The sequence below is a fragment of the Echiichthys vipera genome, assembly GCF_963691815.1.
Source record: "Echiichthys vipera genome assembly, chromosome: 11".
Lineage (NCBI taxonomy): Eukaryota > Metazoa > Chordata > Actinopteri > Perciformes > Trachinidae > Echiichthys > Echiichthys vipera.
The window spans coordinates 24,620,476-24,646,256 of record NC_139836.1 but is presented as its reverse complement, the minus strand read 5'-3'; the positions used below and the strand labels follow the sequence as shown (position 1 = coordinate 24,646,256).

General features: G+C 41.7%; 1 protein-coding gene across 1 annotated transcript; it reads left to right on the top strand.

The window, feature by feature from the left end:
* The first annotated feature begins 1,859 nt into the window (after positions 1 to 1,859).
* mrps5 (mitochondrial ribosomal protein S5) lies at positions 1,860 to 23,875 on the top strand. The gene is made up of 12 exons (XM_083923332.1): positions 1,860 to 1,923; positions 2,988 to 3,140; positions 5,151 to 5,276; positions 6,082 to 6,195; positions 7,135 to 7,254; positions 8,983 to 9,017; positions 18,392 to 18,482; positions 18,977 to 19,023; positions 19,672 to 19,729; positions 22,045 to 22,107; positions 22,383 to 22,519; positions 23,224 to 23,875. Exons 1-12 carry the CDS (start codon positions 1,875 to 1,877, stop codon positions 23,446 to 23,448), a joined length of 1,218 nt encoding a protein of 405 aa, XP_083779458.1. The 5' UTR covers positions 1,860 to 1,874; the 3' UTR covers positions 23,449 to 23,875.
* Positions 23,876 to 25,781: the final 1,906 nt, after the last annotated feature.

Here is a 25,781-nt window from a genome sequence, read left to right as displayed (position 1 = left end):
GTCATTTGTTCTGTGTGAATAATTCTTTTTTATTTTTATTTTATTACCATCTGTAAACAGGATTTAATTCCTCCACCCTCTCCTTCCGCTGCTCTTCTTCATCTACTTCACCTTTCTTCTGCATCGTCTCCACATTAGAATAATCGTGTTTCCTCTCCTCTTGATGTGATGATTCGTATCAGAAGAAAGAGGGGAACCCAAAGCTCTGTGGGATTTTTAAATGTGCTGTCAATCAATAGACATCATCTTGGAGAAATCTCCTTAATTCGTTTTTCGTCTGATTGTCTTCATCGTGGAACTCAGAGCTCATCAGAGGCACAAACACATAATTCATGTTGAAATAATTCACAGGCCGTGTTTTATAAAATGATGCAGCTCATCGTGCTAACAAACTCAGTTTAAAAAGCAACAAAGATGGTTCAATTTTGATAAACTAACCTAATCAAATCTAACCAATAATATCAATAGAGTGAAGAGTAAAGTAAATGCTGCAAATGCCATAGAGATACGTGTGTGTGAGTGTGTGTGTGTGTGTGTGTGTGTGTGTGTGTGTGTGTGTGTGTGTGTGTGTGTGCGCGTGTGTGTGTGTGTGTGTGTGTGTGTGTTTGTGTAACTGATTGTATCATGCAGCAGTGTTTTAGTGGAACAGGAGATGATGTTCTGTGTTGTTTAACAGGAAATTAGAATGAGTAGCCGAGGATAAAATTAATGAAGATGGAGAAGGAGGAGAAAATGAGCAGAGGCAGAAGGGCAGAAGAGAGAAGGAGGATATTTCCTCGGTTGTGTTTTTGAACTATTTTATTATTTTCTTGTCTGGTTTATTATATTGTATCCACGAGTTCCAAAAGATTGACATATTTTAAAGGTTGAATATGGCGAATGAGCAGAACACCGCCATCTATTGTCTCAAGATCGTAGTAAAATAATTAAAAGCACTCAGGTTGCCAGGTTGGTCAGACCCGGCCCAATAGCCTACAGGAGACCGGAGTCTGTTTGAGCCTGTTTGAACCCGTCCCCTCCGGCAAATCACAAAAACCAGTATTGCAGAGGAGTTTGACTGACAGTTACTGTTAGCATTAGCCGTTGCAGCTAAGAAAAAATGAAAGTTAGCTTACCGAACAAGGAGAAACGTAGCCATTTGGGCGTGCGTTTCAATGCCGTTGAACTCCTTTATCTCAGTCCATGGAGTGAATGCTTTGCCTATATTGACTCTCATTCTTGCCCATCTCCGGTCACTCAGCTCCTGGGACAATAAGCAGCTGCAGGATTGGCAAACTTCAATTCACCCAGCGCCAGCCTATAGTAGCTGCACCCAACAACAGACAACCCTGGCAACCAGCAATGCCGGTCGCTATTGGCTGGTACAATGTAAACAAAATATGATAGAAAGTCATTGTCAAACCCGTCAAAAAAAATTGTAAAATATTAATTTAGACTTAATATTTTTTTATGGAAAAGCAATACTTTAATTCTGTATACCTTTAAAACGTCCCTTGGGTGTATTAAGTTTTTGAAAATATAGCTTTTAATAAATATTCTACATATTCAACCTTTTAATGTCATTAATTAAAAAATAGATATTTTTATATTTTCAAACAAGCTTTTAATTAGGAGCATGCTCTATTATATTAATAGTACTACTACTACAACTATTACTACTACTTCTGCTGCTGCTGCTGCTAATAATAATAATAATAATAATAATAATAATAATAATAATAATAATAATAATAATAAAACAAATAATAATATAACAATAATAAGCTAAAAAATTGAATGGGCTAATTAAAAACCCAACTCGGTATTTTCCTATTTTTCAACAGGCGTAGTTCAGAGGCCTCATTGTCCTCTGAAGGACCCCTCATAACACCAACATGGCGGCGACCATACGGATGTGCTGTGCCCTCCGCATCACAGTCGGAGGTGAATTATTCCTCTTTCTTATCCCCTACAGCTGTGTTAAAACAGTTTAGTGTGTATGCTGGAGTTTATTTACTGTATTTATGTTGATAAATGTGACCAGTTGGTTAAAATAAGGTCAGTTTACCACAGACCCGAGACGAGCATGTCGTTACTGCAGAGCTGTCAACATGTCTAGAACATAATTTACTTTTCTGTACACTCAGAAATATGTATCGCATGTAGTTAAAAACAACATTAGGTCCTTAAATGTTAGTACCGATGATTACTAACATTTTCATCGTGTTTGTTAAATAGAAATTATCCCAAAGTAGCCTTAACAATGATGTTTGTATTTGCCCCACCAAACTTCATTCAAAATTGTGCCAATTTAGTGTCTTCGTGCTTATTAGCAAATGTAAAACGCTTCTGACAGAAAAGGTAAAGACTAGTTAAGCTATGGGTGCGTCCATGCTTTTATTCGGCATACTCACACATAGAAGAACAGCACTTTGTTTCAGTGAAATCTCTCCTTTGTAGTCTATTAATGTTTGGATATATTGAGGCAACCAAAGAAATAACCTGAGAGGTTATCTTATTTATTTATTTATTTAATGGAAAATAGATATATGCATGGTGCAGGATGTCTAATCCAGTCTATTCCATTCATTGATCATTTCTCAAGATGAAGTACCACCAGTAATATTGCTGAGCCTGTGTTGCGGGCGGCAGTAGCTCAGTCCATAGGTGACTCGGCTGGGAACCGGAGAGAAAAGAGGTGCCAGTTCATCTCCTGGGCACTGCCGAGGTGCTGTTGAGCAAGGCACCGAACCCCCAAACTGTTCAGGGTGCTGAGCGATTGGCAGCCCCCTCCCTCTGACATCCCTCCATTAATTGCATGTATATAGGTCCTGTTTGTGTGTAACCTGTATAATAACAGAGTGAAAAAATTGAATTTCCCCTTGCGGGATTAATAAAGTAATTCTTATTATTCTAAGCTTTTTGTATTTTAGATCTGCTTGGGCCCGCGCTTAAAGGAGTTTTGATATATCTTCTCTGTCCCTTTGGTGGATGTTGCTCTCTCTCAGGTGCAGCACAGCTCCGTACCGTAGCGGGAGCAGTTCATGTATCCCAGTTGGCGAGCCGAGCCTCAGCTGCCTCTCTCCAAAGAAACCCTGCACTTCCTCTGTTCCCTGCAACAGCGTGGCAGCAAACCAGACATGGCAGCTTCTTTAACAAGTGTAAGTATTTGAAACACTTATTTCCAAAATCCCTTGTCCCCATGGAGCAACAGTATCATAATGTGTCAATTACAGCCCAAAGTGAGGTGTTATCCTTTAATTGTATTATTTGTCATGTATTTATTAATTGAATTTAAAAAGGCATCTATAAGCTTTGTGCAAAGCTTATTTGGAAATATATTGTTTAGTGCTTCAAGTATCAGTTGCTACAAAATGTTTGTTGGGTGACTGTGGCTCAGTAGTAGAGTGGATCGTCCTCCACTTGAGAGATTGGCTGTTCGATCCCCACCTCCCCCGGTTCACATGTTCAAGTGTCCTTGGGCAGGACACTGAACCCCGAATTGCTCCGCGTGCTGCGCATGGCTGTGTAAATGTGGTGTGAATGGTTAGATTACATGGTATGTAGATGTCCACTGCCATCAGTGTGAATGTCTGTGTGAATGGTTGAATGTGACAAACACTGTGGAAGCACCTTGAGTAGTCAGAAGATTAGAAAGGAGCTGTATAAGTACAAGTCCATTTACCATTTGTTTGATGTTACTTGGATTTTGCTTGCGTAGCGTGGTTGATACCACCAAATGAAGTTGCTCCTCAGCTGAAATACCTTCACTTTGCTTCATAAAGCGGATGCTTTTTAAAGTGATTCTACTGGATGTACTGTCAGAAGTACATAGAATTTAAAAACATGCCGTTCAGCTGTGCAAATTTATAAATGTACACTATGGATGAGTACAACCTCACTTCAGAATAGCTGAGCTATCACTTTAATGCCAGGGTTCCCCTCCCATTCTGCAAATGGTCCTCCTCCAAAAACTAGTCTCCTCTAGAGATTATTGTGCAGAGGCACCACTGCCGTATCCAGAGCTTAGCGTCACCCAAGACGATTGTGATTGGTTCCAAGACATGCAAACTGACCCAAGAGTTTTTTTACCCTTTATCCCAGAATGCCTGTCATGGGTTACTGCTCTACTCCAGCGCTGGAGGAGGGTGTGGCAAAGCGAGACTACTTCCCATTAACTCTGTCTCTGGGCTCATATTTCTTCATGACTGTCTTTAAATATTTACTCTCAGCAGACTTTCGGTTGTGTTAATGAACTTTTACTGTCCGTGGGTCTTAATATAAACTATGGGTTACTTTACTGAACCTGTAATGTGCCTCCACCAGGAGTTTACTGTATTTTAATTACAGTCCCAAGGCTATCTCATATGTCACCTGTTGGACATCTTTATAGCCGACACTTACAGCCGCCAGAGTCCATACGTCCTCAGGACAGCTGGCTTTTATTAAGTTCAGCTGTATTATACCTATGAAATTATTCTCAGAGACTACTCCAGTTGTAGAGTGAGTTGAGGTTAACAGTAGTGTAGCAGCTGAGAAACTGGATCCGTTGGCATCATTTAGGCTCTTCAGTCAGACTCAGGGAAGAAAGAAAGGCACATCAATAGTGTCACAACCGTGCAAGATGCGGTTACGAAACAGTACAGGTGTGTAGTTGAGATCACTACTTTACATCTGATTTGGGGGCACAGCGGATGTGATCCGATCGGTCTGCTCAATTATTCACTTTACAGGAATTTACCAAAATACAGACAGCATATATGCTGCTCTCATGGCATTGATCTCATTTGATTGAAGTTGCGACTCACAACATTTTCCTTAATGAGTTTATCAGGCTATGGTGAACAGATAAAAATGCCAGTTCCGATATTTTAGAGGAGGAAAAAGGATACAGTTAAACACTTCCGCATGACTAAATCTGGTTGTGATCGGGTGCAGGTGGACTTCATAAATCATTATTTTCTGTAGTTTGTGGGTACCTTAATATGTTTTGATTGAATTTTCGAGCGTTTTTTTGAGGGCTCAGCAAAGTTCGGCTCGTCAGATGATTCACCCTAGTTCCCTTTCCTCTTTTCTTTTCTTATACAAATGAAATGGTTAAACAATAGCATTTTTACAGATCTTTAAAGTTGTTGTGATTATGGTTGTCTTTTGTGTGTTTGTGTTTGCAGTGACGGCTGATGAGTTGTGGAAAGGTGTGCTGGCGGAGTCGGGTGCTGGAGCCAAGAAGGGCCGAGGGAAGAGAGCCAAGCGCAAAATGAAGAGAGACCTGAACCGCGGACAGATGATCGGAGAAGGTGATGATGCATAATCTGTCTGTCTCTGTCATCAGCCATCTGCAGGTCTGTCTTTCTTTCTCTGCAGATGTTTTGTCTCGAATTCCCCAGGTGCAGTTAAAAGTTAGAAACTTGCAAAATCTAATTTCTTTTAATCTCTTATGCAGAACAAAGTGTAACTTTTCCTGGATGTCTGCTTCAAGCCTTCCAAACATGAAAAACTGCACTGTTGTCAGTATTTCCTTTGTTCGGAAGGGTTAAAATGTCTCCTCCTTTGTTGATAAGTTGTGTGCTGCTTCTGCTGCTGCTGATGGGCACGACACACTAGAATATTAATAAGTTAAAGTTTATTAATTTATTATACCGCTGTACTGGGGAGAGGAGTTCGCCTTCATCCACTCTGCCTCTCCTCTTTCTCCTGTTTTCACTTTTCTTAAATCAATTCTTTATCAGTCTTCATTTGGCCTCTGTGTCAGTCTACTCGGCATGTCTTATCTTTTCTTCCCTTTCACTTCACTCAATGTCTTGAGTTTATCGCTCCTTTGCAATCTCTACGCATCCGTCTGTCTTGGCGGAAAAGTCTTAAAAAGAAGTTTTCTTTTCAGATGAATTTCCTGAAACCCTCAGACACCATAAACTGAAATATATCTGCGGTAGATTATGTGCTAATTTCTTTATGTACTCAGTTCTCCATTACATGTACAATGATAACAAATACAGACTTGGAAAATGATTGGTACTATATATTTTATGCTGTTGTGTTCTCCCTAACCCTGATGGTTTTTTTTTTCACTTTTTCCCTCATTCATGTGTCTTTAACTGACAGGTCGTGGTGGTTTTCTGTGGCCTGGTCTGAACGCGCCACTGCTGAAGGACAGGACGGTGCAGAGCATGAGTCGAAGAGGCGAGAGTGAGCAGCAGGAGGTGATGGCTGAACTAGGTACAGGGACAGAACGCAGTGAATACATACACCACATACAATACATACACACTTAATAAAAAAATTACACACATCAGAACTTGCCTACCAATGCATTTACTGCTACTGTAACACTACAAACCTTTATGCATTTACTCATTTGACTTTACCCAAGAATGATATCAATGATGTCATGACAGTCATCTCTTTAATGGTAAAACAAGAAGAGGCTGCTGTTTTTTCAGAGAAATGTACCAAATATCTGAACTTTCAATAATGGTAAATGGTTAAAAGACTGGCAGGCAAATGGACAATTACCTACAACATTTTTGTTCTGTTTAGCTAAGCCAAAGAGCAATTATTTTACAGAAAAATAGGCTTCTCAATCACTGCAAGGGAGGAACAGCATGGAAAATTAGGTTTTGAAGGGGCTCTGTGGTTCCTTCTTCAAAACACATTTGCAAAGTATTCTATCGTTTGCAAAGCAAAGTATTTTAAATCCTGCATTTCTTACAGTCTTCTCCTTCAGTACCTTTGCTGGTACATTGCAGCATATCTTGGCTTTTACCGCCACCTGTTGATCAGTGGAATAGTGTGAAACCATTGGCAGGAGTGTGTACCGCACCACTCTTGTGCATGTGCTTCTTCTTGCACGAGACAAACAAAACTGTGACCCACTCGTAGAAAAACAGCTCCATAGCGCTACTAGAGATCTAAAACTCCACAGGGAACCATTAACTCTGAAAAACTGAAGCCCCAGCAGCACCACTGGTGTGAGATAATAGCTGCCAATTTGTCTCCACTGTGATCTCATTCGTTAAAAAGTAATTACACTGTTGATTTGACATCGTTAAATAGCACCTTTTGATGTTTATGGTGTCGTGCTCCATGAAGTCAGCGGTGGCCTCTGTGAGCTCTCGGGGCTTCGGTGCTAAATGTGTCGGTTGTGTCTTTCTGCAGTGCGTCAGAGGGATGAGTTTGACAAGAAGAGGAGGATGAAGGTGAAGAGGGAAAGAGGATGGACGGGAAGATCCTGGGGGGGCACCAGCCTGGGCCCCCCTGACCCTGGACCCAACGGAGGTAAACTAACACGCAAACACTCCCACAGTTTAGAAATATGTAAACGTTGTGTTTGTGCATTTGCAAGACTTAACACACACATATATATATATATATATATATATATACGGCACAGCTGTAGATGACTGTAGTGATGAAAAAAAAAAAGATGGATGAAGCAATAGAGGAATAATAAACCTTCAGTGTGTGTGTGTGTGTGTGTGTGTGTGTGTGTGTGTGTGTGTGTGTGAAAGAGAGAGAGATCAAGATCAAGAGAGTGACAGGCAAGTATGTAGGCCCATTAGTACTGACAAAGATGTGAACAAAGTGTCAAGTGGGACAATTTCCTAATTAGAAAGACATCTCTCTCTCCCTATTTAATTGAATTTCCTTGTTGTCATTTCGGAGTGCCTGCAGATACAAAAAGTAAATAGATGGTGTACTTTATCAAGAGCCAGTCAACCAATCTCTATTTACTTTTAATATACTGTATTTATTGCCTAGTGATTGGGTAAAAGTAGGCTAATCTAACAGTTCAGATTAACTTTAAATTGCAGACAGTGACTAAAAACAGCTGTCTGATGTGGTTTCAGAAGAAAAAACAAGTAGACCTTTCCCACTGTGGACAATTTGACTCATGATAATAGTAGAATATATATAAACCCAGGTGTCATGTGGTGGAAATTTGATGGTACTGAAAGGAAGTGTATCAACACTGTAGACCCAACATCATCAGTTTTCAGAATTGCATCCCGTAACAGGAGGTTTATATCAGGACTTGGGGTGGGAGGTTGATAGTAATATAGTATTATAAAGTCATAAATCCCATAAAGGCGCATCTGCAGCCTAATCAAGTCTTCATTACAAATCCTGAGGAACCCCTGGTCGAGTCCTGATTCACTGACAGAGCTGCTAACCTCCTGCTCCCAGCCTTATTAAATGTTTAAATCTTGGTCTTTGCTGTCGTAAATTGAGTTTAGCCCGTTTACCTCAAAGGGACAGGTGTGCAAAGCATATTTTCTTGCTTCTTGCTCCATTTTCTTAAATTGAGTTTCTCTCTCTCTCTCAGTTGCTTGTTCTTTTGCATCCTCTTCAGTATTCTCCTTCTCTCATTTCATCTTGATGTTTCCTCTCTCTTGTCACCATGCTACCAAGCTCTCACACCGTCATATACCCACTACACACCACTCACTGTCTCGCTCTCCCCTAAAAGTACAAGCCCTTTCTTTTACAGACACACAGACACACACACACACACACACACACACACACACACACACACACACACACACACACACACACACACACACACACACACACACACACTCTGTCACTCTCACTCAAACACAAATACACACGGGGCTTAGTGAATGAGATGTGCAGAGAGCTGTAACTAGGTTGCTTGTCTCTGATCAGGTTTAGCTTCTTAGAGATGGTGGGCTGAGAGGGACGTGCGTCCGTATGCGCGTGCGTGTTTTCTCCTCGGAGCCCTCGAGTCAGCTCTCCTTTGTATTTCGTTAATTGGTTAGAAGTGAACAAGCTGCCGCCGTTGAGAGAGTGACATCCTTCAGAGGTCACTGACAATGAAAAGTGTCAACTCATTTTGCTGCTGCAAGGGCTTCTGGGTATTTGTCACGCTAGCAGGAGCCTGGTTTAATCTGTTTATAGTAGCGTATAGTGAGTGTGTGTGCCTGTGCCAAAATGTGTTTGTATATAAAACCGTTTTTCTCTTTTCCCCCCTCTCCACAGAAACCTATGAGGACTTTGATTCACGTGTCATTGAGGTGAGTGTCTTGATAATTATCTCATCTCATTTCATCTCATCTTCATCCGCTTATCCGAGGTCGGGTCACGGGGGCAGCAGCTTTAGCAGGGGACCCCAAACTTCCCTTTCCCGGGCCACATTAACCAGCTCTAACTGGGGGATCCAGAGGCGTTCTCAGGCCAGTGTGGAGATATAATCTCTCCACCTGGTCCTGGGTCTTCCTCGAGGCCTCCTCCCAGCTGGACGTGCCTGGAACACCTCCCTAATTATACCACACATAAAACTAGACTTGAAAGTTGTTTAGAATATTAAGAAAACCGCACTGAATCTTGAATAAGTACACTATTATGCTGCACAAAATGCCATAAACGATCATAAAATTGTCACATTAGCTCACTTTTAATTGAGATAACTCGTTTTATAGAATCCTTTCCCTTCACTTTGACAGAAATTATATTTAAACCTGCAATAACCGACTATTTTGGCGACTTGAACTGAGCTCTTTCAGCGTTGACATATCATCTATAGCAGCTACACAAGTGCAGTGGATGGATGATCGTTCCTGGTCAGATAACTTCTTTGCGGTAGCCAACACTGTGCAGACCTCTACCAGTTCACAGCCCGGTCACGGAGAATCACTGCTCTGACTAAATGAAACTGTACAGAATAATGACGCAGAGAAAGCCTCGGGGCCGTTTTCAGGGAACTCAAAATGGTGGAAAATCCAGTGTGGCGTGTACACATGGACGGTGTTGGAGGCACATTTGCTGAGCAAGCATAGCTGCAGTTGAGCACTACATTTCATGTCATTTTGCAGCTGTTCGGAGACAAGATGGTCATTAAAATATTCAGTTTTGACCTGGTTTTAGTGCTTCAAGAGGCCGAACAGCTTAATTCCTATTAAGCAAATTAAAAGGTTCATCATCCCTGAAGCTGTGTCGTTCACTCAAGGTGTGGACAGCATTTTGAGTAGGAAGACACGGCACCTCGTTGCTGTTTTACTAATTTAAAAAAATATATTTTTCTACAGTAAGCTGCTCATCCAACTTGTTGAGATCAGAAGAGAAATGGTGCATAATGAGCTTCACATGATAGAAAAGAGACGCTTCACTTTGAGAATCTTGTTTTCGCGGCAGAGAACTCACCTCATTAGATTTTACTCCAATAAAGTAGCGCAGAAAAAAAGTGTCCATGTTTCTCACCGAAGACTTAATCTACAAATGAAACCACTTGTGGCTGAGTACTTGAACCAGCAACTGTCCACATCCCTGAACACACTCAAACCCTCGAGCTGCTGCCCCTAAATGAAGAAGGTTAAATCCTGAGCGGCCGTGTGATAAGATCAGCTGTATGGACGGGCCGTTCATTTAGATTCTCCCTGTGTCCTGCTGTATTTTACCTTAATTCAATTAGCGCTAATGGACCGTCCGTACTAAACTAATGGGGATAATGCCACGAGGTCACACGCACTCGCGCACACACTCAAATAGACATCCTCACACGCACGCACACACACACACACACACACACACACACACACACACACACACACACAGAAACGCTTGTAGGGAATCAATACATTTAAGTATCAACTTTCTTATTTATACCTTTATATTAGAAGATTGTTTTTCAATCAACAGTTTGCATCGTGTGTGCGTGTGTGTCTTTTTCTCTGTTTTTCTGTGTTTCTTTGTCATTTCAGAGGGTGCTTGCTTTAATGTGTGTGTATTGCATGGTTGTGTGCGTCTTTCATCATCCTATTTACATCAGTTCGTTCCATATGTACACAGACTCGGATAGTGCGTCACATTGATAGTCTTCCCCATCCCTCCTGCTTGCAAAATTAAGATTGGTGTCACAGACATTAGGCTTCCCTCTTGAAACTGAATGAAGCTTTTATGGTGCCATCTCCCTCTATAAAGTGTGTGTGTGTGTGTGTGTGTGTGTGTGTGTGTGTGTGTGTGTGTGTGTGTGTGTGTGTGTGTGTGTGTGTGTGTGTGTGTGTGTGTGTGTGTGTGTGTGTGTGTGTGTGTGTGTGTGTGTGTGTGTGTGTGTGTGTGTGTGTGTGTGTGTGTGTGTGTGTGTGTGTGTGTGTGTGTGTGTGTGTGTGTGTGTGTGTGTGAGTGAGAGGGGGGCATTATAAATTCAGCCCTAATGAAATGAAAAAGGCTTACTGGAATAAAAGGCTCGTCTTCCAAGGACGATGATGCGGGCATGCCATTACTGAACAGATCCAACAGCAGGACGAGAAGAAGAGGGAGGGAGGGAAAGGGAGAGAGAGAGTGTTGTTGGGAGGTGAGGGAGAGGAACAGAAAGCGACGCAGTAAAGAGAGACTGAAATAAGTTGTTGTGAGTCATTAACAGTAATTCATTCACAGAGATAAATCCGTCATTATACCTACTTTAATATATAGTCTAGATCAATGGCATGCATTAGATAATAGTATAAATACAGACTCAAAATGTAAGTATTTTAACTGCCCAGACATTTGATGGCATCTTCTCTTACTTGACAGTTTTCTATACTCAGGGGTATGGACACATCTCAGTCGGTCTCACAAAAACATATTGAGAGAATTGTATTATTATTATTATTATTATTAAAGAAGCTAATGATACATGATGATACAAATAAGTAAAGATAGAATGGGAAAGATAATACTTTTATGTTTTGTAGGGGAATATACATTGGCAAGAAATACTAACATTGCTTTATGGCAGTCAAAAATGCAGGTTTATGTAGAGGCGTGTGAAGACCATGGCCTGTATAAAATATGAGCGTAATTTCCATGACGTCACCCAGGTTTTTGAAGAGCCATCGTGAAGCTCCGTGTGGGCGGCTCTGGCTGTCGCCGCCGCCTGCTCCCAGCTACAAGGTGGAGCGTGGATAGAGTTGAGGTGGGCCGGATAAAGCCTACAGTCTCTCCAGGGACGCAGAGATTATTTGAAAAAATGCAGAGACTAGAATCCTGATTAAGTGCGGGTTTGCAGAAGTTCTGATCTCACTGCTTATCAGATTTCGTGTTGTTTTTCTAGTATTCAGTGCGGATGCAGAGTCAAGATAGCAACTAGAAATCCAAGTCAAAGAAATCATTTGTAGCCGTACAACAGCAAGTCATAAAAGTGGTAAGCGTTGGCGGAGGTTTGTGCTCTCAGGGCGCCTTCTGGGTCCATGTAGCCAATACTCCTCCCCGGCACTGCATCATATAGACGGATACAAATAGAGAGACATGCATCAACCTTAATTATGCATAACTTTTGGCCTTAATATGATTTATCTGGTTGAGTTATCATGAGCAGGGAAATAAGCTATAGAGACCAAAACCGATTTTTTGGCTGTAAACATGTTTATTTCTGCTGTAAAGTTGGGCGTTTTAACATGGGGCTCTATGGGGACTTACTCGCTTTTGGAGTCATGGTGAGGACATGATGAGTCTCTGCGTCCCTGGCACAGAGTTCAGTGAAAGTTGAACCTTAGAAAAATGAAAAAGAGAGCAAGTGATTATTGGAGAGCAGAGGTAACGGTAAAAAAAAAAAAAAAAGAGTGGGAGGAGAGTCAGAGCGACGGAGAGAAAAGTGATGTTCATGGCCTCTCTCCAAATACAACAGCCACTTGGACAGGACTCAGTGATTTAATTAACAGAGATGGGATATCGTCAGTGTCAGAACAGGGTTTCTGTCTCTTTTTCTTTTTTTTTTTTTTCATTTGTCTCCCTCTGAAGGCAACAACCTTCAAAGTCCTGCAGAAAGTAAGCAGAGGGGCGGCGGCAACTTTGCGAGAACTTTCAATTGGATTAAATGTTTAAAGTGGAGCTCAACGAGGCACGTCCAAAAGTTAATATCTAAAGTGAAATTCACATAAAGGGCATTGATACAGCATGGCTGTTAATTTGTTAAAAGCTTTACCTGCATCTGTGATACAGACTGTTGAACGTTCACATCCTCTCTCATCTATAAATGTGATTTGAAGCAGCTCAGCTTTGTAATAACGGCACATTACTGTAGCAGGAATCACATTTGGACCACATTGAAGTCAGCGCCGCTTTTTTTGCGGTTATTGAAACAACATCAAAGATTTACCACTTTAATGATGGTACTTAAGATAATATTTCATATATGTTTCATTCATTCATTTGAAGATACACATCGCATATAACTTGAAATGATCTTAGTGACATGTAGGCAAATTGGACAGAACACAAATGCAACGTTATCTGTTAGCTCATGACGGTGGTTTGTAGTGTCAACGCATTGGCCGCGATGCTCCGACAATGAACGTGTTTTTAATTAAAGCGATGTCGAGTCGTTGAAATTACAAGAAGAGCTCATTAGTCACAAAGCCTGAAAAAACTCAATTTATATTGTCTCTAAATTGCTAAGTTTCAATTAACTGAGAAATCTCATCTGTTTTTGTGTGCGAGCTCCGTCGCAAGATGCTCATTTAACGTTCCCCGTATAGCTTAAACGATACGTGGGAGAAGTTAAAGGATACATCAACATCGGTTAGATGTGTTTTGTCTCATTTTCTCTTGTTTACTCATTCAATGACAACCATGCCCTTCTGAGTCATTTGCATGATTTGTACACGGTTTCCTGAGCCAACAAGACGATTGTTGTTCTGCTCATTGGCCATAACGAGCTTTCATTAGACAACAGTTTATGTTATTTGAACCAGCACATTTTCACTCTTTGAATTCCAGACACCATATTGTGACTAATTTACCATGGAACCAAACAGATTATGCATTGAACAATTTTTGTGTCCGGATTTTACAATGTATCAGTGAGCAAGCTTTCTCCAAAACTACTAAACAGACTTTTACAGTGATCTGAGATTTGAGCCATTAGGTCAGGGGTGTCAAACTGATCCAGTAAAGGGTCGTGTGGCTGCAGGTTTTCATTCCAACCAAGCAAGAACACTCCTGACTCGACTTACTCAACCACCTGAACTGTCTTCACACAGTTGATTTGTTGGACCAGGTGTGTTTTTGATTGGTTGGACTGAAAACCTGCAGCCACACGGCCCTTTACTGGATCAGTTTGACACCCTTGCATTAGATGATTTGAAAAAACGCAGAGACTTGAATCCTGATCGACTGCGGGTTTGCAGAAGTTCAGATCTCACTGCTCATCAGATTTCTTGTTGTTTTTCTAGTATTCAGTGCGGATGCAGAGTCAAGATAGCAACTTGAAATCCAAGTCAAAGAAATCATTTGTAGCCGTACAACAGCAAGTCATAAAAAGTGGTAAGCGTTGGCGGAGGTTTGTGCTCTCAGGGCGCCTTCTGGGTCCATGCAGCCAATACTCCTCCCCCGGCACTGCATCATATAGACGGATACAGATAGTGAGACATGCATCAACAGATTGAGAAAATAAGTGATGAAACAGAAGTGAGAGCGAGCTAGAAGCATCCTCCCACCTACATGCTGTCGCTTGTCCGGCGGAGGGAAAAAAAACTCGGCCCCATCTGCTCTGCTGCTAACGCGATGCCAGAACTGCTGCATCTTCACCTAAAATAAGGAATATAGAGCCAAGAGCGCAACATCACTGGAGGCCTTTACACACACTTCTCACAGAAACTGGCTGTGAGGAGTTACCAGTCGCATTGAAACATGAGAATTAATAACTTGTTGGATCTTGATTTAGGAAAACAGTGTTTAAAATCCCATCTGGTCGGGAGGAGAGTTTCCCAGACAGCAGGATATGTTGCTGCCCTCCTTTACAGGCCTGTAGTGTCTGTCTAAATATTTCATTTAAGCTATGAAAGCGCCTAGTAATTACTGCATGTGCTTCAGTAACAGCACTCGTGTGTGTGCATGTTTGTTTAAGGGAGAGTAAGGTAAGAAGATGTTTGGAAGTATTGTGATAGGTCCCTGCAGGGTTGTGTTTTCAGTGTTTGGGTGTTTGTTGCTACCCTGACCCCAATCCTTCTGCTGCGGCCCCTGCAGTCAAATTATAAACCCTTTGCTGAAATGTGCATTACATAACTAGTGAAGCTGAAGGCAGATCTTGACTTTGAAGTTCTCTCAGCGGAAATTCAACACTGTTCTGTGCCTCGCGCTCTCTCTGGCGGGGATGAAAGCGTCAACATGAACAGTTTTTTTTTCTTGTCCCAGATAAAGTCCCCAAAAGGCTGCTGGGGGTCAGTGCACAAGCTGTGGCCCCTACAAACAGACACGTAACACATCCAATTCAGTGGGGTGGGTTGTCCTTTTTGTTCACAACATGAGACATTAGCAAGGATGTGCATGTCGGGGTACACAGCCTGTCTCAGTTTGGACAACCAGAATGAGAAAGGTTCCTGTGTAAGGACTGGTAAGTGTGGACGTGAAGGAGATGTTCAGCTGTAAATTGGCTCTGGCAGGGGTTTTGTGCGTAGTGGGGTTCTGGGGGGTTTGTTTCATTGGTGGTTTTATCATCAGTGTGTAATAGGGATGTTGGGATTCACCGATTTTGCTGTAGAAGCCTTGATATCTGTGATGTCCAGATTCCTTCCCTGTGAAAACGAGTAGGAGTAACGTTATTTGTGTGGGTGTGATTAAATCTCCTCTTCCGAGTCACGCGTGTGTGTGTGCACCAGTTTTTTGTGTGTGAGAGTTTTGTATTAGGTGCCACTCACCAGAAGCATTGAGAAGAAGAGCTGGAACTGACATTGCAGCCTTATATCCGCCAAAAAAGTGCTTTAAATTGGCAGCGTGGGAGCATTTTGGATATCTGCAAATGACCAGGGAGTTGGACCAGGGAAGATGGATGTCCAATTTGCAAAGTGTGTTGTCGAAAAGTGAATACAATGGATCCAACACGTCAAATACGTTCCAAAATCTTTGGATAATCATCCATCCCTTTATGCTCAAGTCAAGGTGAAAAACACCAAAAACTTTGTTCTTCTCTTTTTCATTTTTCCTTCCAAGTAATAGGTAACTATTTATTGGCAAGACAAGAGATTTGCAGATGCTACCTTGGACATTTTTCACCATTTTATAAACCAAACGGCTAATCAATTAATCCAGAAAGTGATTTACGGATTTATTGATAATGGAAATAAGCTGCAGCCCTATTTCAGCCCTTATTATTTCTTCACAATTCTCTGTTTCTTTGTTGTCCTTCTCCCTCTCTGTTTGACACACATTCACACATTATGAGCAGTGGAAGCTTTAATACCTCCAAAGTCGTGTTTGCTTTGATAGCTTGATATCTTTTCCACAGAATTAATAAATATTGAACGCTGGATATTGAATGTATTATCACTTCTCTTCCCAGCTCACTGTTTGATGTAAATACACACTAGATTTTCCTGTGTTTCTATAGAATTACACATGCACTGTTATCACAACACCTTACAACTGAGCTGAATTCAATACACCGCCACCAAGCTGCGGCCTCAGAAACAACCGCAGTATTTTAGGTTTTCTGACTTGATCGACAAAAAAACAAATGCCAGAACCAACTCTAAAACAAAACCAACACAGCCGCAGCAAAGAAATACCAGCTCAGCTCCAACAGGCACAACAAAGATGGCAACGCTTCTTTATGGAATCACATGAGATTATACAGGTCTGGTCTGTCACTGCAGATAATAAAACAAACCGCAGATATATTTCTGTGATAGGCCAGTACGTAACTATAATCCATAATAATGCAGCTTTCAATAATGATAAAGTAGTTATTTAATGCAAAAACAACTATAGAGTTAGTTTTTTATCAACAATGTATTATGTGTAGAAACGTAAGTCATTCAAATATGTTCTAATCAGCGCTCTAATTATCTTAATTACCTCGGCTTAATTAGCTCATTAGTATAACAGCCTAGATTTATGTATCCAGACATTCAGCAGCTACGCTAACTGGCTGTTTAGACTTTGTGATCAATTTGTATTTAGCAACAGAAACTTTCTACTCTTCTCACTGTGTGCGCGTGTGTGTGTGTGTGTGTGTGTGTGCGTGCGCGTGTGCGCTCAATCAAACACACGCGTTGTTTGTGATTCACGGCAGACCGAGACCTTTCACTGTCTGCTGCTCTGCTGTGCCACCCTGCCTCCTCCTCTCCCTTTTCCCTTCCATTGTTTTCTCTTAATTCCTCCGCGACAGCCGTGACCTTGAGGCATTCTGTGATACTTGTGAACGCGATATCCCAGGAACGCCTTTGGGGGAAAGTCTTCAGATTTGGCACAAAAGGTCACTTGGACTCACTTGATTTTGGAGGTCAAATGTCACTGTGATCGTACAAAACCCATCCCATAACTCAATAAATCCTACACTAATTATGACACCATTTCATACAAATGTCCAATAGGATGAAATGATGAAGTGATGACATTTTGTATCCAAAAAGTTAAAGGTCAACTTCACTGTGACATCATGTGAAGGTCGCTGCTTTGCCTCTGATTACCTCATCTAAATCATGTTGCGTCTAAAGAGGCCTTAAATCCAGTTTTCCCTTTCACTCATCCCCCTCTCCCTCCTCCCCCACCTATATCCTCACTTTCTCTGCCCTTCTTGCCTGCTTTCTTCCCTCCATCTTTCTTCTAAATCCCTTCTTCTTCCCCCCCTCTTATCCTCCACCACATTTGTCTCATGTCCTCTCATGTTATTTCATTTCCTTTTCTTCCCCACTTCTTTTTGACCTTTTGTATCTCCTCCTTCCCTCTTCTCTCTGGTCTACTCCAACCTCATCTTTCCTCCTCTTTCCAATCACTTACCCTCCCTCCGCTCTTGTCCGCTACTCCTCCTTCCTCTCTGTGGTGTATCAACGCTGCCCCCTGGTGTTTTCACAGCCACGGAGGACAGGGCGCTGTGTGTGAGATGGATGACTATTTGTTGTGTTTACCAACGGGTCGATGAAATTCACTTAAATCTGGACAGGCGTTCTGGTCCAGACAACACACAGTGAAAGGCCTCGAGAACCTGTTGTAGTGATATAACTGTAGAAGTATCACTTCTTGTTGCCGGTTCAGTCACTTTGTTGGCCTGACTAGAGCAGAAAATACAACGTGCACATTCAAAGACAATGTGAAAGCACGGGGACAAGTCTAAAAAGAAGCGCTGTGCGAGAATACATAATGAAGATTGCACGTCATCTACAGTTTGAGACAAAACAAGCTGGTTTTCCTTTGTTTTTTAGTGTCGTTTTCATTTGTTCATGTCGAAAAGTCAAGTAAAATAATGCATCACAGATGGATGACACTGATTGGCTCTGTCTACAATCACAAGAGCACCTCATGAATAATATAATAGTTTTAACATGACAGTGGTATTTCAACGTGTTCTTATGCAACACGCACCCCCTTTTAATGTTTTAATGTTTATACCATGAGTGTGTTTAGTGCGACGATTACCAGAACTTGATCTATGTCAGGTGGTTAAAGCAGTGTTTGCTTGTTTGTTCTTTTGTAGGTGAAGAATGTGTTCAACATGACGGCCAAGGAGGGCAGGAAGAGGTCCGTCAGCTGTCTGGTCGCCGTGGGAAACGGCAAAGGGGCCGCAGGTGCGACACTCTGAAAATGAAACCTTCGATCCCGACTGTAGGAAATAAATCTAAAATAAAAGATTATGAGGTTGTTTTAATACAAAGAATAAGTTTGGAACATCGAACACATCAGTTCTGAATACGCGGATTCGATTTTGACAGATTCAGAGAGTTTGCAAAAGTTGCAAAGATAACTTTAGTGAGTAGACGCGGGGAAGTGCAGGAAAGTTTGACAGTTTTTAAGCTCTTCAGAAGTGAGCGAAAAAATTCGTTTTGAAAAATGCTGAGAAAACTTTTAACTGACTCCTGAGATTCACCTGTCTTTCACCTCTCATTACAGAGTCTGTGAGGGCGGCTTTATTTCAAATGCCATCATAGTTACAGTTTCCGTGGAGGCTCGTAATCAGTAGCCCTGTTATAACAACATTTGGAAACAATAAAATCTATATGTAATCGGCAGCATTCCTAACTACCGGTAATAACCCCATGAACTGTTCTCCTGCCTCCACCAGGGTTTGCGTTGGGGAAAGCAGCAGACAGAATGACAGCTCTGAGGAAGGTAATACCACAAAGTTACTTTTATTCCAACTAAAATGATCATTAACTAAGTTCTTGTGTTAATATCCCCAACAATTGTGCTTCCTTATTAGGATTATTAGAACATCATTGGAAACAGCATTTAGCCGTGGACAACGTAAGGTCTCAACGAAGGTTTATTTTGTATATCTTGGTGCTTTTATGGCATTTTATCTCCATTGAAGTTTTCTATAATGCACATGGATTGCAGTTTATTACATCACATTACAATGAATTGGTCCACATTCATCTTTTTATGCACATCACCCAAAGACCAACACAAATATTATTCAATTTCTATGTAGATTAATTAACCTGTATTTGTTCCCTGCGGAGTTCTGTAATTCAAAACATATATTACATCCATAACATATTTGGACTCTTATGCCACAGCTAAAATATTCATCTGTATCTAATTCAGCCCCGGTACGTTGGAGAAACCACACAAAGAACCGTACCGAGGGCACTCTTCCGTGTAATTCCCACAAGGCAAATGTAGAGTGCCCTGTGTTGTGCTAATGATGATATTGTACCGAATAATTAATGCTAATGCAATTTGTCTACAGCTGCAGCAACTGTCCAACTGAGATGCTGATGATAAAAATAACAATAACAAATGTTTGATCTGCAGGCCAAAAACAGAGCTATCCACTACTTGTACTACATAGAACGATACAACGACCACACCAGTAAGTGATTTTCTTTAAACATATGCTCATAATGCCTTTACACAGACACGTGTTGGAGGGCAGTCAGAGGGGTGAATCAGAACAGCAGCAAGTTCAAAACTCTTCTAGGAACAATTGATCCCCAATGAATCCAAAAGAGACCCCGAATCCAATAGTGAGTTGATTTTAGCTGCAGGCTGTATTATGTATTATGCTGTATTATCCATTTTCTCAACAATATAATCTTTATCTTTGACTGGTTGTCAGAGGCGTATATTACATTTTTTTTAGTGCTCAACGACTGAATGCTTTTTACCCAAATGCACCAGGGGAGTCATAGCTAACTCCTCATTTCTCATTTTTATGTGAGTCTTTCACCTTCGGCTTTTTATCGAAGAACCATATTTTCTTTTTACGCGGCGAGCGCTCCAACTGTGAGTCCCATTAACATCGTCCATGAAATAAAATGAACGGGGCTTCACTTCCAGAGCCAGAGGCGCCCGCGGAGCTTCTCCCACTTCACAACTCCCCCTTCTACCTTTCTCCATCTCTTTCACTCCACCTGCTACTCTTTTCTCTAACTTCCCTCCTCCTTTCCATCGCCTCCACTCCTCGTCCTCTGTTCTCCCTTCGCAAATCACACGCTTGCACTCGTACAAGCGACTTAATGTAAAAATTGGATTTGTAAAGAAAGGTATGAGGGTTAAAATGCACCACTTGTACTTTCATATTGTAAAACGCCATTTGGCTACTTGTGCTGCTGTTGGAGAGCGGAGCCAAGATGAATGTGTGTGAGTCATCATCCTCCACCGCGCACACCGAAGGAGAAAGTTTCCTGCTTTGGCCTGACACCAGAGAAGAAGTGTGTGCGTGCGTGTGTGCGTGTGCGTGTGCATGTGCATGTGTGTGTGTGTGTGTGTGTGTGTGGTTTTGTATTTCCACACAAAGCTCAACACTGTGGCATATTTAATTTTTGCTCAGTTCATAGAAGAAAAAAAAACAGTTGAACCCTTCCACATGCCAGCTCTCACTGTTCGACCATCTGCAACCTGTCTGGACACTCGCGTGTTTACTTCTTTGTTCTGTCGTCATGACACTCTTTCACGGAGGACATTTGACATTTGACAGATCAGACAGCTACCAAACCATTATTGTCATCTTTTCTGCTCACTCACTGAAGCCATTGTAACCTTTACTGGCAAGGTTGTAGGATTTTTCAACCCATCTGTTTGTTGAGGGTTGTTAAGATAACGTAGTGCAGTGGCGAGGTTGCCTGCAGGTCCGTGCCACTTGGGTTTTTGGTGGCGGTCCAGATCTTGGGATTTCTTCCACCAGATGATGAACAGGTTTTTCTTCATGGTCGTTAAGCTGTTGGTGTGTTTATTGGGAATTCCAACATCTGGACGCCCCGACTTGGCCACTAAAAGTGTTGTTTTTGGTGGAAAAACAAACCGCTCCGCTGACCTTCCAATTCTTGTTGTTGGCACCGGTATTCTCACTTCTCCCAGCACTAGGGATGCTTTGTGAATATGCATGTGGCTTTAGTGGTGTTCAGCAGAAATGAATAAACAAAACAAAGCCAAAAGGAATTAGAATAAATCTGAATGCGGCAGCGTGTTTGGTTCTTTCTCCTCAGAGCATTTCACCACCTTTTGACCGACGGACAACCAAACAAGTGTTGGAGTTAGAGATCGAAACACAGTGAAAACTCTGGAATATAAAAGAGTGTGTGTCAAGGGGGAATTTGCTTTCTTTCTACCTGCTTTGACTTCCTGACGTCCTGCTGACACAGCAAATATTAAGCTCAGTGCTTCCGCTTCTTTACTTCCACACATTACTCCTTCTCTTTTTGCAGCATCTAAGTACAAAACCTATTTCGTCACGCGTGCTAAATTCCAACTGAACGTCTCGAGGATGCAGGAACAGCAGTCAGAGTGATGTGACACCAGAACCACGTTTTCACCTCAAGCCGTGGAGCTTTTCTCAGGCTTGGTTCAGAAGCACACAGCTCCCACTCAGGGACTGTGTGTGTCTGAATAACTAATAAGCCACAGCTGCTGCAGCCAACAGGAGACGCTGGCATGCGGAAGGACATCTGGTGGGCAGGTAGAGAAACACAAGACCTGAGGGAGAACCGGAGAAAAGATGCATAACAAAACACAAGCGCCTTCACTTGGAAACGACACAAAACACATGAAGATCATTAGACTGATAGACTGTCGCTGTTGGAATAAGTTTGTGTCAGTTTTGGTTTGTTTCTCTCTCTCTTTCTCTCTCTCTGTACCTAGTTTACATCCAGTGATCGTAATTCATTTGTTGTTTTTCCACTCTAACAGTTTATCATGACATTCAATCGAGGTTCAAGAGGACGACGCTCCGCATGAAGAAACAAAACGAAGGTACGTCTCAGATCACCTCGTATTTAGTTGTTAAGATAAGGGTTAACATTTTGTCTTTTTTTCTACATGTTTGGTATTTAACAGTTCTTAACGTTACAGTTCTTTCCATGTAACGTATTAAAAAATATTATCCCTAAATAACAGACTCTTAAAAGACCGTTTATACTGAGGTACTGTGGCTATTTCTCTGATAGAGGACTCTATATTGACCACCCCTAGTGCTCAGTCATGGTGATATCAATGTGTGCATATTCATTCTGCCTCTGTCACCTCAGGTTACGGTCTGCATTGCCACCGCGCAGTCATCACTATGTGCAAGCTGATCGGCATCCAGGACATGTACTGCAAAGTGGAAGGATCTGTGAATCTCCTCAACATCACCACGGCCCTCTTTACTGGATTAGCCAATCAGGTGAAGTCATGTTGGCACAGTGGGAGTATTTCCAGAAATTAAAACTAAAACAATCATCTACCATGCAATAAAATGAGGTCTTAAATATGTTTGAAAATCAGAAAAAGGTAGGGAGAATCTAATCAGGAAGACACCATCTTCTCTGATATTGAATTTAACTTTTAACATTTTGTTGTAGAGGAAATGAAGGTTGTATTCACCTCCAAAATCCATATAATTAGGATTTATATCATGCACGTCCTGCTGAACGGGCGACACGGTGCTGTGGTGGTTAGCACTGTTGCCTCATAGCGAGAGGGTTTCTGGTTCGAATCCCGGCTGGGGCCCTTCTGTGTGGAGTTTGCATGTTCTCCCCGCGTCTGCATGGGTTTTCTCCGGGTTCTCCGGTTTCCTCCCACAAACCAAAGACATGCTCGTGTTAGGTAAATAGATGACTCTTAAAATTGCCCGTAGGTGTGAATGGTTGTCTGTCTCTGTTCGTCTCTATGTGCCCTGCGATAGACTGCCGTCCTGTCCAGGGTGTACCCCGATGTAAGCTGGGATCAGCTCCAGCCCCCCGCGACCCCGACAGGGACAAGCGGTTGAAGATGAATGAATGAATGAACCTGCTGAGCTTGAACCCCTTAGTGCTCAGTCCCATCTCTCTTCTTCCCCACCTCTTTTCGCTGACATCTACCTTGTTTTCTTCTTCTTCCACCCTGCAGGAAATCCACCAGAGGCTGGCTGACAAAAAGCAGCTCCACGTCGTCGAGTTTCAACCGAACCGAGGCCTGCTGCCCATGGTGGTGGCGAGTCCGAAAGACGGGGCGCAACCCATCCCAGAGCCCGAAGGCGAAATCCCCAACACCCGGCTGCACTGGGACGACGTACGGTCCGCACAGGGAATGAAAAGATCGGCCTGGGCAAGTGTCAAACGCACCATCTGGTAGCGTGGGAATATGCCGATGACTCAATGGGACCACAACACAGATGATTGGACTGATAGAAGCCAGGATCTTAAGATGGGAGGGTCTGATTTCTGGCTTTGCCAAGAAAGGCTGTACATATGTGAGGAATAAGAACATTTCCCCTCAAGCTGAATATAATTTTTTGTTAATCTCAGAATCTTTTGGATTGTGATTGTTTTGTCATCGGGGGATTAAAGTAACATGTTTCTCCAAGTGAAGACATCTCATTTGAAAACGTAATACTCCAGATTCACACAGCAAAGGCCCAAAATGACACACACACACAAATATTAAAGTCCTAGATATCAATGTTTCCTTAATAGCTGTAAAAAATAAAATTATCTACTTCTTCATTCAAGTGGAATAGTTGCAACATGTACTAATGTAATAAAGTGCAGGTCTGTAAAAATGTGTGTGATGTCCCTTTCTGTCTCTGGAGCACTAAATAATTCACGTGGTGTCTGTACACTAATGAACTCAAACAGCAGTGCAGCCTGGTTTTTCCTTTGTAACAGAAATGTTACAGTTTGACCGTCAGAATAATGCAGCTGTAAGTGCTTTTCACTGAGCTACTGATTATCTGGACGAACAATTAATTAAATGTTTTTATTAATTAAAATGTTCTTGGGGATGTAAAGAAATTCGGAAAACTAGAAACCAGACTATTAACCTCCTGAAGAAAAGCATTTGCAACCCAGAAAAAAAAACATTTTCACCAACCATGGAGCAAGAGTCAATTTCCTTAGCACCAAACAAATGTAAAAAAAAAGAAATCGATATAAATAGTTACACCCAAAGGTTGTTTACTTTGATCTTGGTTTTCAATGTCAATATGCTCAGTGGCACTGAATGTTGCAACGGTGTTATGACACACCCTGCCTGTGTGCAGAGAGTGAGCTGAAAGGTCAATATGCTGAAAGTGTTTCACCTTTTGACTGAACTCAAGGAAACTTTACTGATATTTACATTGTATTGTCCACTGTATTGAACTGCTCCAGGTGAGGCTCGAACTCACAACCTCGGCATCACTCTGCAGTGTACTGTCTTATAAGTACCGCGCGCTGACCGATTGCGCCACTGGAGCTCATTGACCGGTCAGATTATGCATCAAAATGAAAATTAAAAAAATGCACAGTTGCTGAGCACATACTAAATTGTCAATCAATGGAATTGAATTTAAGCTCCAGTGGCGCAATCGGTCAGCGCGCGGTACTTATAAGACAGTACACTGCAGAGTGATGCCGAGGTTGTGAGTTCGAGCCTCACCTGGAGCATCTAATATACTACTTTATACAATTCAGTGTTGGTATCAGGCCACTGGGGTGTAAAGCATGGTGCTGTAGTGTCCTTGAGCCAGGTATGATGTGAGTTTACTATGAGTCCAGTCAGAAGGTAAAACACTTCTGGCATCTATTTGTTGACCTTTCAGCTCACGCTCTGCACACAGACTGGACTCAATGTCATAATATATTTACAACATTCAGTGCCCTTGAGCATATTCACAGTAAAAACCAAGGTTAAAGTAAACATAAATCTTTGGGTGTAAAACATATCTGTATTAATTTATTTGGTGCTAAGCTAATTGACTCCTGCTCCATTATTAGTGCACAAACACGAGTGTTATCAACATTTTCATCTTATCATGTCAAACTGTTATTTAGGTAACTTGTTGTTAGGGTCAATGTCACATATGAAGGGTAGTGCTTTAATGTCCGACCATGAGAACTCCTACTTAATTCATTTTTTTATTGAAACGTTTACATTTCATCAAATATATGGACATTGATATATTGGTACATTGTTTTCAGTGCATTAGTAGCTACATTGAATCCACAACATGTAAGAGTTGTTTTGAGCTCCAGTGGCGCAATCGGTCAGCGCGCGGTACTTATAAGACAGTACACTGCAGAGTGATGCCGAGGTTGTGAGTTCGAGCCTCACTTGGAGCATTTCCATTTTCCATAACGCTATAGGGGTGTGCATGACGCACACAAAACACTGCTGTGGTTTTCCAAAAAGGTACCTCTGCTTCTGAATGTAGCTATTGCAACAGTTGCAGGACTCTTATCCTGCTTATCAACTCTAAATATTGAAAAAAATACACAGCACTGTAGGAACAACTGAGCTAAAACTTCACTTTTGAATGAAAACTACAAATAAGTCAAAATATGGAATGAATTTATTTCAATGTTTCAGGGACGAAGTGGAAGAAATAAAACAAGGACTCAGTCATGTTAACATCTATATCTTGTTTTCATCTTGACAATACAAAAATGGCAAAACTATACAAATTTCAGCCTTTTAGCTAAAAAATA